Genomic DNA, 20,000 nt, shown 5'->3' with positions numbered 1-20,000 from the left:
CAGTCACACACACACTCATGCTGTGTGCCACACTGAAGGATGAAGTACTGAATAAAGGGTCTTTAGGTCGAGGTGAGTTCTTCATGTTGCTGTTAATCATTGTGTAAAAAAAACAGACGACTTACTTTCAATTTTCTTGATCCTGACTTCCCAGGGAATGAACAGAACCACGATGTTGTAAAGCACACGTGAAAGTTTCTTCAGCATCTGCAGGAGGAGGAAGACTTTCAGAGACCTCTGGATGGGCAGTGATCACATGATCCCTTCATAATAATATCACACTTTGTGTTTATCGAGTATTCAAAGATACGCAGACACTTTCCATGGAAACCAGAAAGGTGCAGCTCTCCACCAGGCGTGAAGAACGCTGAACAAGCTGCAAAGAGACGCCGTCACAGGGCCAGGACTCAGGAGGCAAAGGGTGGAGCCCAGGCTAAAGGTCAAGGTCATGGTCAAGGTCATGGAAAAACACATTTGGAACAAAACCTTCAAAGAGGTCATGAACTTCTGCTTCTGATGCTTCTGATGCCAGTGTGAGTCACAGCGGCAGCAGATGTCTGAGATCACACGCACTCACATCGTCATGTTGTTGCACATGTGAATCCATAAGGACTGAACTGAGACGATCATCTTTAATCAAGATAATGTCAGCCGGACCAATAATTCTCCTCTTCAATTATCTGGGAGCCAAACTGTAAAATAAATAAGTCATCATCAGACTGCTCACTAAAACTCAATTTATGCTAATGGCGCCTGCACATTTTAATTAAACAGAGCCTTTACAACGGGCTATAAATCCCCTTATGCTGCTGCGCTAGAGCTGCAGCTCTCTTCCTCCTGAGATACAAGAGATCCACAGCATGGTGGACCTCATGTGTTGCAGAAAGAGTCTGTGCTCTCAGGAAGCAGCATGGTGGACCTCATGTGTTGCAGAAAGAGTCTGTGCTCTCAGGAAGCAGCATGGTGGACCTCATGTGTTGCAGAAAGAGTCTGTGCTCTCAGGAAGCAGCATGGTGGACCTCATGTGTTGCAGAAAGAGTCTGTGCTCTCAGGAAGCAGCATGGTGGACCTCATGTGTTGCAGAAAGAGTCTGTGCTCTCAGGAAGCAGCATGGTGGACCTCATGTGTTGCAGAAAGAGTCTGTGCTCTCAGGAAGCAGCATGGTGGACCTCATGTGTTGCAGAAAGAGTCTGTGCTCTCAGGAAGCAGCATGGTGGACCTCATGTGGTCACTACAGTGCAGAAAGAGCCTTCAGCATTCACTCAGACAGAAGACTTACAGCTGACTGAAGCGGCCGCAGTGACGAGCTGGATGAAAGTATTGAAGGTATTTTTTTTATTTGAACCAATCAGTGGTGGCATAAATAAAGAATCCTTGAAGGTTAACATGATGCAACATTTTACAAGTGGAAGTTGAATACATACATCAGCTCCTGCCGTCTGGTAACCTCGGGTTCTGGTGAGTCGGCCCTCGTACTTCAGAACGATCTCTCTGGCCTGTCTGGGAAGCAGAGACACAACATGTACTCACACACTGATGGGACCTGTGTTCTGGACTCAAATACTTGTTGTAAACATTCACAGTAATCCTATCGTCCCACACCTCCATCACAGGGATGCGACTATTGACTGGGAGAAAGGAGTGGTAAGTGGTGATGGCACATGAGTGAGAGTTCAGGACAAGCCCAGCGTCAGAAACATGCTGCAGGAACAGAAACGACGCCCGCTTGTCCCAGTGGAAGCGTTGGGCTCTTACCAGTCAACCCAGTAAGAGCCAGTTCCCTCTCTAACCAGGAGAGCAGCTGCTGGTGCATCACAATAAACTCAACATCTACAATGACTGTGTAGCTTCACAGCTCATGCAGCAGAGCTCAACTCAGAGGGCAGAGCAACCCCAGAGCTTACAGCTGTGGCTTACAGAGGGTTTATTTTGTCACATTCTACTCTCCATGTTATTGTTAGGTGAGTAAAACAAAGGGGGTGTGAGACAGCAGCGGTCGGTGCATTGGGAGTAATCGCAGACATTCAGCTGAGATTAAAGAGGGTGTAAAAGCGCAGACTTGCATCCCTTCCAGATGAAGGTAATAAAAGCTCTGCAGCGATAACAAACGGCCCATATAAAACCTGTTATCCGCGGCACACACTCAGCACATCTTGAGCTCTCTATCTCTGGTTGCCCCGGCTCGGCCTCTGCTGTCTCTCTACACATGAGGAGCTTCTCATGTTCACTCATTCACCACAGAGGAGTCAGGTGTGAACCAGGGAAACGCTGGAGACGGTTACGTCTGGATGAAAATATAGGTATATTTTCAATATTCTAAAAAAATCAGTCAAATTCAAATCTGGCTTTGCAACATTTACAAAAGACATTTCCTACAGAGGTCTGCTACAAATGCTAATCTATGCTAATCTGTCTTCTGCCTAATCTCGTGTGACAGCCAGTAGGACTACGCAGGTAAATGAGACCAACACCCCAGTCAGCCAATCGGTGATGAATCGGTCATTTAATAATGTCCAGCATCGTATTTATTGCAGTTTTTCCACTGCAGGTGTGTGTGTGTGTCTGTGTCTGTGTGTGTGTGTGTGTGTGTGTGTGTGTGTGTGTGTGTGTGTGTGTGTGTGTGTGTGTGTTCAGAGCAGAGGAGGGAGGGGTTAACTATGCCAGACAGAGAGATCCATCACTCTGGCAGTACTTTAGGACTTTGAGCTTGCGTCTCATTGGCCAGGGTCTGGTCCGAATGTTGGCGATGATCTCCTTCTGGTACTGAATGTTCTGGAACATCTCCTCTGGGTCGTTGCTGTCCACCCGCTCTTCCTCTTTATCTTCATCATCTGAGGAGCTGCAAAAGAAGACACAATGAAAAAGGGTCTGCTAACAAAGAAAAACTAATAAAGAACGTCATCTCTTTTGTTTTGGGGTGACCGCCATGTTCACTGAAGAGAATAAAGGTATAATATAATAATATAATATAATATTACAGGCAGTTTGCCTTTTGTAAGAAGCAAGAATATCTAGAAAGATGATGTTGCCTTAAATGTTTGAGATCGGATTGAACCAATTAGATGATACTTATGGTATAATAAAGTTCTGTACTTTAAGGCACTTTTCTAGTCACTTGCTTTAACACCACATGACATCATTCACCCATTCACACTGATGGAGCTACATGAAGGCACCACCTGTCCATCAGGACTAACATTCACACTGATGGAGGAGCTACATGAAGGTACCACCTGTCCATCAGGACTAACATTCACACTGATGGAGGAGCTACATGAAGGCACCACCTGTCCATCAGGACTAACATTCACACTGATGGAGGAGCTACATGAAGGTACCACCTGTCCATCAGGACTAACATTCACACTGATGGAGGAGCTACATGAAGGTACCACCTGTCCATCAGGACTAACATTCACACTGATGGAGCTACATGAAGGCACCACCTGTCCATCAGGACTAACATTCACACTGATGGAGGAGCTACATGAAGGTACCACCTGTCCATCAGGACTAACATTCACACTGATGGAGGAGCTACATGAAGGTACCACCTGTCCATCAGGACTAACATTCACACTGATGGAGGAGCTACATGAAGGTACCACCTGTCCATCAGGACTAACATTCACACTGATGGAGGAGCTACATGAAGGTACCACCTGTCCATCAGGACTAACATTCACACTGATGGAGGAGCTACATGAAGGCACCACCTGTCCATCAGGACTAACATTCACACTGATGGAGGAGCTACATGAAGGTACCACCTGTCCATCAGGACTAACATTCACACTGATGGAGGAGCTACATGAAGGTACCACCTGTTCATCAGGATTTTCTATACATTCATTTTTATCAAAGGTTTTAGAAAAAGTGTTTCCAGTCCCTCCGTCCGTCCCTTTAACTATTCTAGTAAGAAATAACATTTTACCAGCTTTGATCTTGTGTATCATCTTTTTCAAATATATAATATTCCTGTGGAGGAATGAAAGGTATCCATATTATGTTGTGTTGAGTATGTCGAGTGGATTTCTTCAACTGCATTGTCCCTCTATAATGTTTTATTGTTCTCTATAATGTTTTTTATAATAAACGCTCTGTAGATTTTAGAAACGTCTCTGTGTTGAAGATAGCTGTTTCTGCTGAGGAGTTAATAATAAACTAGAATAAAATGAGGAGATAAAAATAACATAAAATAATAATAAACTCTGTTGGATGACCAACAGGTCAAAAAGATGACAGCAGCACACAGGAAACTCTTTGAGGTTGTGATGATCAGATTAGTGAAGACTAACTGGATAATCTACAGGAAGGCAGACTCACCCCTGCTGGTCCTGGTACGCAGAATAAATCCTTCTGGAGTTCTTCCTGATACTTTTGTGCCTCTTGGCTGCAGACAGAGACCTGCTGCTGCCGACCAGAGGCTCCGACCCGCTGCTCATGCTGCTGCTGCTGCTGCTGCTGCTGCTGCTGCTGCTGCTACTGCTGCTACTGCTGCTGCTGCTGCTGCTGCTGCTGCTACTGCTGCTGCTGCTGCTGCTGCTGCTGCTGCTGCTGCTGCTGCTGCTACTGCTGCTGCTGCTGCTGCTGCTGCTGCTGCTACTGCTGCTGCTACTCCGTGTGCTGGAGCGACCTGATGCTCCAGCACACGGAGTAGCAGCACACACTTTAGAAGCACACACTCCAGCACACACACTCCAGCAGCACACACACTCCAGCACACACACTCCAGCACACACACACTCCAGCACACACACTCCAGCACACACACTCCAGCAGCACACACACTCCAGCAGCACTCACACTCCAGCAGCACACACTCCAGCACACACACTCCAGCACACACACACTCCAGGACACACACTCCAGCACACACACTCCAGCACACACACTCCAGCACAGACACTCCAGCAGCACACACACTCCAGCACACACACTCTCATCAGACCAATCACAGACAGGCCGAAGGCTTAAAGGGACAGCGCCAAAGAGCCAGATATCAAGACTTCACTCTGTCAGTTCTGACAATATGATTTCACAAAAAACAATATAAATGAGTCCAAAGTAAAACAGAACAACCATGATAGGAAAGTGCTCATTAGAATAGAGACCAGCTCATTTGAAGAGAAGCGCTGTCTCTAAACCCTGCAGTCATACATTGAGCGTTGTAACAGTTAGAAATGCATTTCTTCTTCCTGAGGAAGAAACGTCTTCCTCTTCTGCCTCTGCAAGTCTCCACATCTTCCTCCATGAGCTACAAACACGTCTTCAGACTTCACCTGGAATGAAGAAAGTAGCACTTAAATATCAGGCAGGCGGCAACCTCCGGTTTAAGAAAGGTGAATAAATGATGTTCTTTACATCTGCATTCTCTCTCCTGACCACCAGGGGGCGACTCCTCTGGTTGTATAGAAGTCTATGCTTCATGTGTTAAAGCTGCATTCTCTCTCCTGACCACCGGGGCGACTCCTCTGGTTGTATAGAAGTCTATGTGTCATGTGTTAAAGCTGCATTCTCTCTCCTGACCACCGGGGCGACTCCTCTGGTTGTATAGAAGTCTATGCTTCATGTGTTAAAGCTGCATTCTCTCTCCTGACCACCGGGGCGACTCCTCTGGTTGTATAGAAGTCTATGCTTCATGTGTTAAAGCTGCATTCTCTCTCCTGACCACCGGGGCGACTCCTCTGGTTGTATAGAAGTCTATGCTTCATGTGTTGAAGCTGCATTCTCTCTCCTGACCACCAGGGGGTGACTCCTCTGGTTGTATAGAAGTCTACACGTCTAGCTCTCTGACCCTAAACCCCTGGTCATCTCAATCATCTACCGACCCCTAAACCCAGCCCTACCTTCCTCTCCGACCTGTCTGAAGTCCTGACCCAGCTCTCCCTCTCACCTTGCATCCTGCTCCGCCGGGTCAGAGTGACGGTCGCTCTCATCAGTTCCTGCATTTTGGACGCCTTGAAATCTCTTTCCACGCTTTGTTTTCTTCGGCCTTCTCTCTTCAGTCCAGTCTAATGCTTTTTACTTCTCAACACCACTTAATGAACTAAATGAGCTGGAGCCTTGAAGACCGGTCCTGAGGTGCACAGCCGTCCTTCAGTAGAGCTGCCTGACCGCATGCAGCCATGTTTCATTGATTGTGTTTCTGTATTTCATATATATGCATAGTATGTTCAATACGTTACCGGCAGCACTTTGAATACAAATACAATTTATCTAACATGTAGATATTTAAGGTATGTATATTATATTTACATTGAAAATCTGTACTTATTTATTGTCAAACGTATAAAATATGATCAGTTTTCATATATTTGTCACATTTCTGTTGAGATCAAACAGGAGAAAAACGAGTGGCAGCAGCTACAATCTCATTTCCACTGGTCAATATGATGCTGCCATGCTATTCTAGTCCTTGAGAGTGCACTCCTCGTATCACTTTCACCAGGTAAATGCAATTTAAAATGATTCTTCTTCTCCGGTTGTGTTGACAGATAACCATAAGATTTACCGCAAACGTGGTTAATGATCCATTTTTAACTGTAATGGCTGATGATCACCACACACAACACAGAATGGGAACACATCACTTTCCTGAACATCTAAAAGGTGCCAAGGTCGCTCTACAATAACGACTAAGGATGAAATGTGTTATGTGATTGGCTGGACAACCTCTACTTCTCAGCAAGGTCCAACATGTTGGTCTCTTCCTGTTGGTCTCTTCCTGTTGGTCTCTACTTGTTGATCTCTTCTTGTTTGTCTCTTCTTGTTGATCTCTTCTTGTTGATCTCTTCTTGTTGGTCTCTTCTTGTTGATCTCTTCCTGTTGGTCTCTTCTTGTTGGTCTCTTCTTGTTGATCTCTTCTTGTTGGTCTCTTCCTGTTGGTCTCTTCTTGTTGGTCTCTTCCTGTTGGTCTCTTCCTGTTGGTCTCTTCTTGTTGATCTCTTCTTGTTGATCTCTTCCTGTTGGTCTCTTCTTGTTGATCTCTTCTTGTTGGTCTCTTCTTGTTGGTCTCTTCTTGTTGGTCTCTTCTTGTTGATCTCTTCTTGTTGATCTCTTCTTGTTGGTCTCTTCCTGTTGGTCTCTTCCTGTTGGTCTCTTCTTGTTGGTCTCTTCCTGTTGGTCTCTTCTTGTTGGTCTCTTCTTGTTGATCTCTTCTTGTTGATCTCTTCTTGTTGGTCTCTTCCTGTTGGTCTCTTCCTGTTGGTCTCTTCTTGCTGGTCTCTTCCTGTTGGTCTCTTCTTGTTGGTCTCTTCTTGTTGGTCTCTTCTTGTTGATCTCTTCTTGTTGGTCTCTTCTTGTTGATCTCTTCCTGTTGGTCTCTTCCTGTTGGTCTCTTCTTGTTGATCTCTTCTTGTTGGTCTCTTCTTGTTGATCTCTTCCTGTTGGTCTCTTCTTGTTGATCTCTTCTTGTTGGTCTCTTTTTGTTGATCTCTTCTTGTTGGTCTCTTCTTGTTGGTCTCTTCTTGTTGATCTCTTCCTGTTGGTCTCTTCTTCTTGGTCTTATTTTGTTGGTTTCATCTTGTTGGTCTCACCATCCAAGGTTACCAGTCGATCTAAAGAAGTCATTGTTGTGGCGTAAAGGCCGGTTAGGGTAAAAAAAACAAGGTCGCGACACGAAAGAGAGAAATCACATCTTTTTTCTAGATATCAGAGCCAAATGCAGAAGGCTGACAGGAGTGTGAGTGCTTCATCGCAGTCTCTCACCAGCATGTGTAAAATCAGTGACAATTTCCACTGAGGGGCTAAGGTTGTGAAATTGGTCTGTGCACCTATACGCCGCTCCGAAACATTTCATTAGAGGATATCTGAGCAGTGACCTGTCACCAAAGCCCTTTTGACAGGAGGAAATAGCAGCAGCATGCTTTCAATGCTGAAGACACATTTCAGTTGAAGGAATGAAAGCAGGAGGCAGAGGAAGCAGCGGCCTTCAGGCCGCTGTGTGTACACGATCATGAGAACCTCAGCGTGCTAACAGGATGCTAACAGGATGTCCCGGACAGGAAGCAGGTCTACGTCTGACTTGTTGAACCGGTCCCATATTTGGATGACCAGGTTGTGCAAGTGGTTCATAAAATGTTTCCTCCTCTGCGATGAGAACGTTTCCAGTATCCTGTTGAACTGGGAGGGGAAGATGAAATGCAGTGTGCTGGTCATCTCCCACATCCAGCTTCCCATTGAACAAACACACACACACACACACACACACACACACACACACACACACACACACACACTGAAGTAATGCTCTGACATCTGATGCACTGCAGTTGCCATGGAATCGAGACAAACCAGCACCAGAGCTGTCGTTTCTCACGTTGGAGCGACCCGATCAGAACCCTCTAGCGGCTGCAGACACATGCAGGTCATGACTGCAGGAGAAGTAGTCAGACCTTGAAGCGCCTCTACGTCCCCATGAGGGAGGGGCAGACGCTGCACACACATGGATGAGGTCATGTAGAGCGTCATGTAGAGCATAATGTAGAGCGTAAAGTAGAGCGTAATGTAAAGCCTCAAGTAGAGCGTAATGTAGAGTCTAATGTAAAGCATAATGTAAAGCCTAAAGTAGAGCGTAATGTAAAGCCTAATGTAGAGCGTCATGTAGAGTCTAATGTAGAGCGTCATGTAGAGCCTAATGTAGAGCCTAATGTGAAGCGTCATGTAGAGCCTAATGTAGAGCGTAATGTAGAGTCTAATGTAAAGCATAATGTAAAGCCTAAAGTAGAGCGTAATGTAAAGCCTAAAGTAGAGCCTAATGTAGAGCGTCATGTAAAGCCTAAAGTAAACCGTAATGTAGAGCCTAATGTAAAGCGTCATGTAGAGCCTAATGTAGAGCCTAATGTGAAGCATCATGTAGAGCCTAATGTAAAGCGTCATGTAGAGCCTAATGTAGAGCGTAATGTAGAGCCTAATGTAGAGCCTAATGTAAAGCGTCATGTAGAGCCTAATGTAAAGCGTCATGTAGAGCCTAATGTAGAGCGTAATGTAGAGCCTAATGTAGAGCCTAATCTAAAGCGTCATGTAGAGCCTAATGTAAAGCGTCATGTAGAGCCTAATGTAGAGCGTAATGTAGAGCCTAATGTAGAGCCTAATGTAAAGCGTCATGTAGAGCGTAATGTAGAGTCTAATGTAAAGTCTAATGTAGAGCCTAATGTAAAGCGTCATGTAGAGCCTAATGTAAAGCGTCATGTAGAGCCTAATGTAGAGCATAATGTAGAGCCTAATGTAAAGCGTCATGTAGAGCCTAATGTAAAGCGTCATGTAGAGCCTAATGTAGAGCGTCATGTAGAGCCTACTGTAGAGCGTCATGTAGAGCCCAATGTAGAGCGTCACGTAGAGCGTCACGTAGAGCCTAATGTAGAGCGTCATGTAGAGTCTAATGTAGAGCGTAATGTAAAGCGTCATGTAGAGTCTAATGTAAAGTCTAATGTAGAGCGTAATGTAGAGCGTCATGTGGAGCCTGATGTAGAGCGTCATCTAGAGTCTAATGTAGAGCCTAATGTAAAGCGTCATGTAGAGTCTAATGTAAAGTCTAATGTAGAGCGTAATGTAGAGTGTCCGGACTGTGTGACAGCGCTGCTTTACACACACCTGAACTTGACCGAGTGGTTCGTGACAGCTTGCAGTGTGTGGCATGTGTGTCACAATGCAGTTGAAGGATTCAGGGATGGTCTGTTGCCGGTGGTCAGATTGTGTCAACAAAAGTTGTTGTTGTTGTTGTTGTTGTTTTGTCACACAACTGCCCCAAGCCCTTGTTCCTCCTTGTTATGGCATCTGAGGAGGGCTGGACCAGGACGAGGCCGCCTGGAGATGCATCCCGTCTGCTGTGATGCTGGAAGAGGTGGAGGTGCTGGAAGAGGTGCTTAAAGAGGTGGAGGTGCTGGAAGAGGTGCTGGTAGATGTGGAGGTGCTGGAAGAGGTGCTTAAAGAGGTGGAGGTGCTGGAAGAGGTGCTGGTAGATGTGGAGGTGCTGGAAGAGGTGCTTAAAGAGGTGGAGGTGCTGGAAGAGGTGCTGGTAGATGTGGAGGTGCTGGAAGAGGTGCTTAAAGAGGTGGAGGTGCTGGAAGAGGTGCTGGTAGATGTGAAGGTGCTGGAAGAGGTGCTTAAAGAGGTGGAGGTGCTCAAAGAGGTGCTGGAAGAGATAGAGGTGCTGGAAGAGGTGCTGAAAGAGGTGGAGGTGCTGGAAGAGGTGCTGGAAGAGATAGAGGTGCTGGAAGAGGTGCTGAAAGAGGTGCTGGAAGAGGTGGAGGTGCTGGAAGGATGGGAGGAGGAGCCGCAGGTGCTGCTGTGTGTCTGTCTTCAGGGTCAGGAGGTCATGACGTGAGAAGTATGGAGCAGATTGCATAATGTACGGGTGAGTTACAACAACTTCTATTTTCATGTAAAATGGCGTCTCTTTGGCGCTGCTCTGCGCTCACATAGTTATTTTGAAATCCTTTGATAACTTTTATCTGCAAAGGTGTCAACATCATATTCCCCGAATGTGAAATTCGTTGTATTTAATCTCTAGGAGCAATCGGTTAGTCTACAACACCTGAAAACAAGGAAAATGCCAAAATTAAACGAATCTCTCCAGCGCCCCCTAGTGTTTAAATATTCTGAAAGGACACAATGCTGACATATGCTACAAAGTTTGTGAGGATCGGCTGATTTGGAAGTTATATGTATTGACGTGCTAATTGATCGCACCCGTAAGACATTAATTGGTTCATTTATTTTAAACACAATGAGATATTAAGAAGTTGAAAATACTGTTTGATCACATTGAACCAATAATGATCGAAAGAAAGTTTCGTTAGAATCGTATGCAGCGTTTAGGAGGAGTTGGAAATAAAGCGTTTTTTACAAAATGCAAAATGGCGGAAAATCTAAGTAGGCGGAGCTTAAGGTTCTGCTTGACTTTTTCTAACAGACCATGAACATGTGTGCCAAATTCAATCGGTCAAAGGTGTCAATTATGGATAGCTTTTACAAGGTGGCGCTAGCGAGCTATTTTTTCCGACTTTTGCCTGACACCCAAATTTGATTTGAATTCTCACTGATTCAGATTGATGTGAACATTTTGGAAAATGAATGTTGAGTCCAGGAACCTCTTTTTAAAGGGGTTACGGTTCGACGCACCAGAAAAAGAAAACTATACAAAAAATAACAATAGCTCTGACTGCTCGGGCCCTAAATATCCAAACGAAGGCACAACGACAACACTGCATCCTGGTTGTTAGTCTGAGGTTCAGGGTTGGACCACTAGGGGGAGCTGTAACATCAGCTGTTATGAAACCTCGGCTCCTCTTTGTCTGCCTGCAGCCCTGCAACCAGATACACACCTCACTGTTCTGTGTCCCTCCTTCTTATGTGTGTGTGTGTGTGTGTGTGTGTGTGTGTGTGTGTGTGTGTGTGTGTGTGTGTGTGTGTGTGTGTGTTCCATCTCACTGCAGCAGTTCTGTGCTCTGACTTTTCTCGGGCGGGGTCTCTCTGTCTTTCTCATTCATTTCTCCTCGGCTCATGTCTGCTCAGCAGAAACTCTTCTCCAAAGGAAACGTTAGAACTCATGAATGAAAATCAAATACACACATCGGTCAACCACATGCAACGAATGGCTTTAAAATATGAACTATGAACTTGAATAATAACCATTCAAAAGATAATGTGAGTACTTCTAAACAGTGATATTATTCAACGGCTCAGTCACATTGATCTGATCATAAATGGAACATCGCAGCAGTCACAAACAGAACCGGAGAAGAAAGAGCGTATGCTGAATAAGAAGGTAGACCTCGTAGCCCCGCCCTAAAGCACCCCATATCAATCACCTCGTAGCCCCGCCCTAAAGCACCCCATATCAATCACCTCGTAGCCCCGCCCTAAAGCACCCCATGTCAATCACCTCGTAGCCCCGCCCTAAAGCACCCCATGTCAATCACCTCGTAGCCCCGCCCTAAAGCACCCCATGTCAATCACCTCGTAGCCCCGCCCTAAAGCACCCCATGTCAATCACCTCGTAGCCCCGCCCTAAAGCACCCCATGTCAATCACCTCGTAGCCCCGCTCTAAAGCACCCCATGTCAATCACCTCGTAGCCCCGCCCTAAAGCACCCCATATCAATCACCTCGTAGCCCCGCCCTAAAGCACCCCATATCAATCACCTCGTAGTCCCGCCCTAAAGCACCCCATATCAATCACCTCGTAGCCCCGCCCTAAAGCACCCCATGTCAATCACCTCGTAGCCCCGCCGTAAAGCACCCCATGTCAATCACCTCGTAGCCCCGCCGTAAAGCACCCCATGTCAATCACCTCGTAGCCCCGCTCTAAAGCACCCCATGTCAATCACCTCGTAGCCCCGCTCTAAAGCACCCCATGTCAATCACCTCGTAGCCCCGCCCTAAAGCACCCCATGTCAATCACCTCGTAGCCCCGCCCTAAAGCACCCCATGTCAATCACCTCGTAGCCCCGCCCTAAAGCACCCCATGTCAATCACCTCGTAGCCCCGCCCTAAAGCACCCCATGTCAATCACCTCGTAGCCCCGCCCTAAAGCACCCCATGTCAATCACCTCGTAGCCCCGCCCTAAAGCACCCCATGTCAATCACCTCGTAGCCCCGCCCTAAAGCACCCCATGTCAATCACCTCGTAGCCCCGCCCTAAAGCACCCCATGTCAATCACCTCGTAGCCCCGCTCTAAAGCACCCCATGTCAATCACCTCGTAGCCCCGCCCTAAAGCACCCCATGTCAATCACCTCGTAGCCCCGCTCTAAAGCACCCCATGTCAATCACCTCGTAGCCCCGCTCTAAAGCACCCCATGTCAATCACCTCGTAGCCCCGCCCTAAAGCACCCCATATCAATCACCTCGTAGCCCCTCTCTAAAGCACCCCATGTCAATCACCTCGTAGCCCCGCCCTAAAGCACCCCATGTCAATCACCTCGTAGCCCCGCTCTAAAGCACCCCATGTCAATCACCTCGTAGCCCCGCCCTAAAGCACCCCATGTCAATCACCTCGTAGCCCCGCTCTAAAGCACCCCATGTCAATCACCTCGTAGCCCCGCCCTAAAGCACCCCATGTCAATCACCTCGTAGCCCCGCTCTAAAGCACCCCATGTCAATCACCTCGTAGCCCCGCTCTAAAGCACCCCATGTCAATCACCTCGTAGCCCCGCTCTAAAGCACCCCATGTCAATCACCTCGTAGCCCCGCTCTAAAGCACCCCATGTCAATCACTTCGTAGCCCCGCTCTAAAGCACCCCATGTCAATCACCTCGTAGCCCCGCTCTAAAGCACCCCATGTCAATCACCTCGTAGCCCCGCCCTAAAGCACCCCATGTCAATCACCTCGTAGCCCCGCCCTAAAGCACCCCATGTCAATCACCTCGTAGCCCCGCCCTAAAGCACCCCATGTCAATCACCTCGTAGCCCCGCTCTAAAGCACCCCATGTCAATCACCTCGTAGCCCCGCCCTAAAGCACCCCATGTCAATCACCTCGTAGCCCCGCTCTAAAGCACCCCATGTCAATCACCTCGTAGCCCTGCTCTAAAGCACCCCATGTCAATCACCTTGAAGCCCCGCCCTAAAGCACCCCATGTCAATCACCTTGTAGCCCCGCCCTAAAGCACCCCGTGTCAATCACCTTGAAGCCCCGCCCTAAAGCACCCCATGTCAATCACCTTGTAGCCCCGCCCCGGAGAGAGAATGCAGCTTTAACACATGACGCATAGACTTCTATACAACCACAGGAGTCGCCCCCTGGTGGTCAGGAGAGAGAATGCAGCTTTAACACATGACACATAGACTTCTATACAACCAGAGGAGTCGCCCCCTGGTGGTGAGGAGAGAGAATGCAGCTTTAACACATGACACATAGACTTCTATACAACCACAGGAGTCACCCCCTGGTGGTCAGGAGAGAGAATGCAGCTTTAACACATGAAGCATAGACTTCTATACAACCACAGGAGTCGCCCCCTGCTGTTCTATTTCTTTGGCAGTGTCTCTACAGAGAAAGAATGAAGCAGAGGAACAGAGGCAGGTGTGCTTCATGCAGGACAGACATTTTTACAGGAAGTATGTGTTCTCTGCTGGTTTTCTCACATTAACATCATGTCTGCAGTGCATCTGTCCTCACTGTGACCTCGTCCTGCTCTGAGTGACGCATGCTGCTGCAATGTGCCGACATACACAAGTGTTCATATTCATGTTCTCCTGGAGGGAAGAAGGAGGCATGGAGGTAAACACTGCAGCGCTCCAGAGCCGCTCTGTCAGGCTGGGTTAGAGTGCAGGTCTAATGGCTGGGAGCTGATAAGACGGCCCGCTAATTGCAGCTCATTATCTTCTTACATTTGCTGCAGCAACGGCACTTAACTGGTGAGTGTACTGGACCCACTGACCCACTTAGAATGGGAGAGATGGGGGACAGCGCCCATGGGAGTCCGAGCCTGCTTGAGATGCTAAAGTAGAATGTAAGATAGTTTCTGTTGAGTGGAGTCTGAGTGCTGAGCACACATCCACAGTCGATGTCAGCTATCTGCACCAGCAATGACATCACTGTATTTTTGTTTTGTGAGTCTCTCTCTTGCTGTCAGAAAGTCCACAGCGCTGTGTCAGCAATAAATGGTAAATGGACTGTACTTCTGTACGTGTTTCTCTTTTCTAGTCTTCTGACCACTCAAAGCTCTTAACCACTACATGACATCATTCACCCATTCACACACTGATGGAGGAGCTACATGAAGGTACCACCTGTCCATCAGGACTAACATTCACACTGATGGAGCTACATGAAGGTACCACCTGTCCATCAGGACTAACATTCACACTGATGGAGGAGCTACATGAAGGTACCACCTGTCCATCAGGACTAACATTCACACTGATGGAGGAGCTACATGAAGGTACCACCTGTCCATCAGGACTAACATGCAGACATCATGAAACTTTTCCTCTCATCATGTCTACAGACACAAACTCCATCATAAGTCTCTTCAGTTGTAAAGCGACTGACAGTTAATTGACGTCGCTTCACAAGATGCTTCAGAGGAAAGAACGTCTGTCTCCTAAAACATATTTCCTCGTGTCCTGTGTCCTTGTGTCCTTGTGTCCTCTCTCATTGCTTGGTTTCCTCAAGTTTTCCATGCATCTCTGGGGCCGGGACTAGGATGCAAGAAAAGTACACAAGTGAGCTGTTTGCTTTGAAGCCGTTTGTGAACAGCAGCCCATCAGGAGAGAATGCAGAGTTTTCCATCAGTTACATCAGAAAACCCAACGCAGCATCGAACTATTGTTTCCAACAAACATCACTGCACAACATGAACAAAGCTCCAATGCCCCCCAACATAAACGCTCTTTTTCAACATGTACTACAGCGCTGACTGTTGCTTAGTACACAATGAGACACCATCCTACTGGACTCTACTCCGGCATTCAGGTCCCTGTACACAAAACCAAAAGATGACTTGTCATGAGTCTTTGGGCGCTTCAATGACACTGTGCTGGTGTCTGTGTTTCCTTTAACACCTTAACTTTCCTACTGGCACAATGTTTCCTTTCATGTTGTCAATGCTGTACATAGGAAGATGCTGAAGGCCTCTTATTAACCTGAAACCTCCTGAAGTGGCCGGGCCTCTGCATGCCGTCATGGTTTCCGTAATAAAGACTCTCAGCTCAGAAACTGTGTAGAACTGACCAAAACAAACAGGAAGTGTTTCTCTGGCGACTCGCTGCTGCTAATCCATGACTCTGTGTGTTATTCTCCATCTGGATATGATTTGGCTGCATCAGAAAACATTCCACCCGACCACGCCGAGCCAAGAAGGACTTTTTCTGTTCGCTTTACTTCCTTGGGCAAATATTTAGGGCCTTTAAGTTTTCATGGATAGAGGGAGAGGAGGAAAAGATGTGGAATCATTGAGAAGAAGCAAAACCTAGACTGTAAATTAAAAGGTTAATTTTACTGTTCTTGATCCATTAGATCGTCAAGAGGGAGATTTCATAAAACATGTTTCTTTGTTAAACAACACTGCTGCTGTTGGGAAGCTGTGCCTCAAAGAGGAATTACATGCAATGTTTCCCAGGAGGAAGGTGAGAAGAGCTGAGCACAAGGATGAAAAAATAAGAGAAGATGTGAAAAAACGAAGTTAGAAGGAAACAACAGGCATCTGGTTGTGATTTGCTGAGAGGTACATCCTCCGCTTCGCTCCCACAGTATTGTGCTTCTCTCTGACAGACTGACGGAGCTGCAGGAGATGAACACTGCCAGGAAAAATAAAAGTACAGGCAGCCTGTTTGGGAGAGGAGGAAGAGGGTTTGGTGGGGGAGGGGAGACTGTGAACAAAGACAGGCAGTCAGGCCAGCTGCACAGGCCAGAGTCACATATAGGTAAAGCAGCCTTAAAATAAACACAGGAATCAGAGACGGACGGCTGGCACACACTCTGATGGTTTCCATCATTAGACACCATTACTGCGCCGCACGCTGAAGCTCCACAGGAAGACGAACAGCATCAAGCTTTACCTTCTCTTCTGATCACATGTTGTGCTTCTTAGTGACATGTTAGCACTGCTCATTAGCGAAGACAAGCATGTGCATGCTCATGAGCTTAAGAGAAGCTATGGTCATTAGCTAAAGAGAAGCTATGCTCATGAGCTTAAGAGAAGCTATGGTCATTAGCTAAAGAGAAGCTGTGCTCATGAGCTAAAGAGAAGCTATGCTCATGAGCTAAAGAGAAGCTGTGCTCATGAGCAAAGAGAAGCTATGCTCATGAGCTAAAGAGAAGCTATGCTCATGAGCTAAAGAGAAGCTATGCTCATGAGCTAAAGAGAAGCTGTGCACATGAGCAAAGAGAAGCTATGCTCATGAGCTAAAGAGAAGCTATGCTCATGAGCTAAAGAGAAGCTATGCTCATGAGCTAAAGAGAAGCTATGCTCATGAGCAAAGAGAAGCTGTGCTCATGAGCTAAAGAGAAGCTGTGCTCATGAGCAAAGAGAAGCTATGCTCATGAGCTAAAGAGAAGCTATGCTCATGAGCAAAGAGAAGCTGTGCTCATGAGCTAAAGAGAAGCTATGCTCATGAGCTAAAGAGAAGCTATGCTCATTAGCTAAAGAGAAGCTATGGTCATGAGCTAAAGAGAAGCTATGCTCATGAGCTAAAGAGAAGCTGTGCTCATGAGCTAAAGAGAAGCTGTGCTCATGAGCTAAAGAGAAGCTATGCTCATGAGCTAAAGAGAAGCTATGCTCATGAGCTAAAGAGAAGCTATGCTCATGAGCTAAAGAGAAGCTATGCTCATGAGCTAAAGAGAAGCTATGCTCATGAGCTAAAGAGAAGCTGTGCTCATGAGCTAAAGAGAAGCTATGCTCATGAGCTAAAGAGAAGCTGTGCTCATGAGCTAAAGAGAAGCTATGCTCATGAGCTAAAGAGAAGCTATGCTCATGAGCTAAAGAGAAGCTATGCTCATGAGCTAAAGAGAAGCTATGCTCATGAGCTAAAGAGAAGCTATGCTCATGAGCAAAGAGAAGCTATGCTCATGAGCTAAAGAGAAGCTATGCTCATGAGCAAAGAGAAGCTGTGCTCATGAGCTAAAGAGAAGCTATGGTCATTAGCTAAAGAGAAGCTATGGTCATGAGCTAAAGAGAAGCTATGGTCATGAGCTAAAGAGAAGCTGTGCTCATGAGCTAAAGAGAAGCTATGGTCATGAGCTAAAGAGAAGCTATGCTCATGAGCTAAAGAGAAGCTGTGCTCATGAGCTAAAGAGAAGCTGTGCTCATGAGCTAAAGAGAAGCTATGCTCATGAGCTAAAGAGAAGCTGTGCTCATGAGCTAAAGAGAAGCTATGCTCATGAGCTAAAGAGAAGCTATGCTCATGAGCTAAAGAGAAGCTATGCTCATGAGCTAAAGAGAAGCTATGCTCATGAGCTAAAGAGAAGCTATGCTCATGAGCAAAGAGAAGCTGTGCTCATGAGCTAAAGAGAAGCTGTGCTCATGAGCAAAGAGAAGCTATGCTCATGAGCTAAAGAGAAGCTATGCTCATGAGCAAAGAGAAGCTGTGCTCATGAGCTAAAGAGAAGCTATGGTCATTAGCTAAAGAGAAGCTATGGTCATGAGCTAAAGAGAAGCTATGGTCATGAGCTAAAGAGAAGCTATGCTCATGAGCTAAAGAGAAGCTATGCTCATGAGCTAAAGAGAAGCTATGCTCATGAGCTAAAGAGAAGCTATGCTCATGAGCTAAAGAGAAGCTGTGCTCATGAGCTAAAGAGAAGCTGTGCTCATGAGCTAAAGAGAAGCTATGGTCATGAGCTAAAGAGAAGCTATGGTCATGAGCTAAAGAGAAGCTATGCTCATGAGCTAAAGAGAAGCTATGGTCATGAGCTAAAGAGAAGCTGTGCTCATGAGCTAAAGAGAAGCTGTGCTCATGAGCTAAAGAGAAGCTATGCTCATGAGCTAAAGAGAAGCTGTGCTCATGAGCTAAAGAGAAGCTATGCTCATGAGCTAAGGAAAAGCTATGCTCATGAGCTAAAGAGAAGCTGTGCTCATGAGCTAAAGAGAAGCTATGCTCATGAGCTAAAGAGAAGCTGTGCTCATGAGCTAAAGAGAAGCTATGCTCATTAGCTAAAGAGAAGCTGTGCTCATGAGCTAAAGAGAAGCTATGCTCATTAGCTAAAGAGAAGCTGTGCTCATGAGCTAAAGAGAAGCTATGGTCATTAGCTAAAGAGAAGCTGTGCTCATGAGCTAAAGAGAAGCTATGGTCATTAGCTAAAGAGAAGCTGTGCTCATGAGCGAAAGAGAAGCTATGCTCATGAGCTAAAGAGAAGCTATGGTCATTAGCTAAAGAGAAGCTGTGCTCATGAGCTAAAGAGAAGCTATGGTCATTAGCTAAAGAGAAGCTGTGCTCATGAGCGAAAGAGAAGCTATGGTCATTAGCTAAAGAGAAGCTATGCTCATGAGCTAAAGAGAAGCTGTGCTCATAAGCCAAAGAGAAGCTATGCTCATGAGCTAAAGAGAAGCTGTGCTCATGAGCTACGCGCTAAAGAGAAGCTATGCTCATGAGCTAAAGAGAAGCTATGGTCATTAGCTAAAGAGAAGCTGTGCTCATGAGCTAAAGAGAAGCTGTGCTCATGAGCTAAAGAGAAGCTATGCTCATGAGCTAAAGAGAAGCTGTGCTCATGAGCTAAAGAGAAGCTGTGCTCATGAGCTAAAGAGAAGCTATGCTCATGAGCTAAAGAGAAGCTATGCTCATGAGCTAAAGAGAAGCTATGCTCATGAGCTAAAGAGAAGCTATGCTCATGAGCTAAAGAGAAGCTATGCTCATTAGCCAAAGAGAAGCTGTGCTCATGAGCTACGCGCTAAAGAGAAGCTATGCTCAATAGCCAAAGAGAAGCCCCTCCTCATTGAACCCATCCTGGATAAAGAACATCTCTATTTGCGGTGTTATTTCCCATTTTCGGGTTCCCAGAGTTACCAGAGAAGCGCTGAAGCCTTTTGGTCAGGAACAATCACATGCTCTTACAATTTCATTTAAATTAGACTCATGGGGACACTTAGCATGAGTCTGTACTATATTATATATGATATTGCAGTAGAGCAGTGTTAAAAAATCTTAAAAGGGAGAGGAGCGGTTTTATAATTAGAGCTTTGAGATGCCGATTATGGCCTATGGTGATTTGATCTGACCCATTTTGGAGGAAGTAGGGCAGCAGACGGCCTTTGACAGATATATCTCTCTGCAGTCCTGTCTTTCTAACCGACTCCATGAAGGTCAAGAGGTCAGAAGGCAGAGGGCTTGGTCTTCTGGGAACCATGTCTGTATACAATCCCATGGACGTGAATCTATAGTTGTTGAGATATTTCAGTTTGGTCAACCAGCTGCCAATGCGTCCCTGCAGCCTCGCTGCTGACATCACGAACAAGACGCCAGTCAACATTCTGAATGAAGTGTAAAGTTTAGTCGCCATCAAATGCTTATGAGGCCTGTCCATGTGACTTGTTGTCCTATCCAGCACGTTAAGGACGCTGT

General features: G+C 46.3%; 1 protein-coding gene and 1 long non-coding RNA gene across 3 annotated transcripts in view; one reads left to right on the top strand and one right to left on the bottom strand.

Annotated features, from left to right (window-relative positions):
* Positions 1 to 795, top strand: part of LOC137803262 (uncharacterized) — a 5,741-nt gene extending 4,946 nt beyond the window's left edge. Inside the window, exons 3-4 of the long non-coding RNA XR_011080045.1 lie at positions 1 to 72; positions 155 to 795. The exon at positions 1 to 72 is cut by the window's left edge and continues 285 nt beyond it. This is a non-coding gene — a long non-coding RNA (uncharacterized lncRNA). The remainder of the gene's footprint in view (positions 73 to 154) is intronic.
* The window catches only part of LOC137803261 (transmembrane channel-like protein 3), a 23,296-nt gene extending 18,851 nt beyond the window's left edge, over positions 1 to 4,445 (bottom strand). For both annotated transcript variants that reach the window (XM_068601556.1, XM_068601557.1), the window contains exons 1-4: positions 4,327 to 4,445; positions 2,693 to 2,839; positions 1,425 to 1,500; positions 126 to 207 (exon numbers count right to left, since the gene is read on the bottom strand). In XM_068601556.1, coding sequence (XP_068457657.1) covers positions 126 to 207; positions 1,425 to 1,500; positions 2,693 to 2,839; positions 4,327 to 4,445 — 424 coding nt within the window. The remainder of the gene's footprint in view (positions 1 to 125; positions 208 to 1,424; positions 1,501 to 2,692; positions 2,840 to 4,326) is intronic.
* Positions 4,446 to 20,000: the final 15,555 nt, after the last annotated feature.

This window comes from Clinocottus analis, unplaced genomic scaffold (genome assembly GCF_023055335.1).
Source record: "Clinocottus analis isolate CAN_PGR_092001 unplaced genomic scaffold, fCliAna1.0.p SCAF_51, whole genome shotgun sequence".
Classification (NCBI taxonomy): Eukaryota; Metazoa; Chordata; class Actinopteri; order Perciformes; family Cottidae; genus Clinocottus; species Clinocottus analis.
The sequence above is the reverse complement of the archived record's forward strand: the minus strand, read 5'-3'. Positions and strand labels throughout refer to the sequence as shown.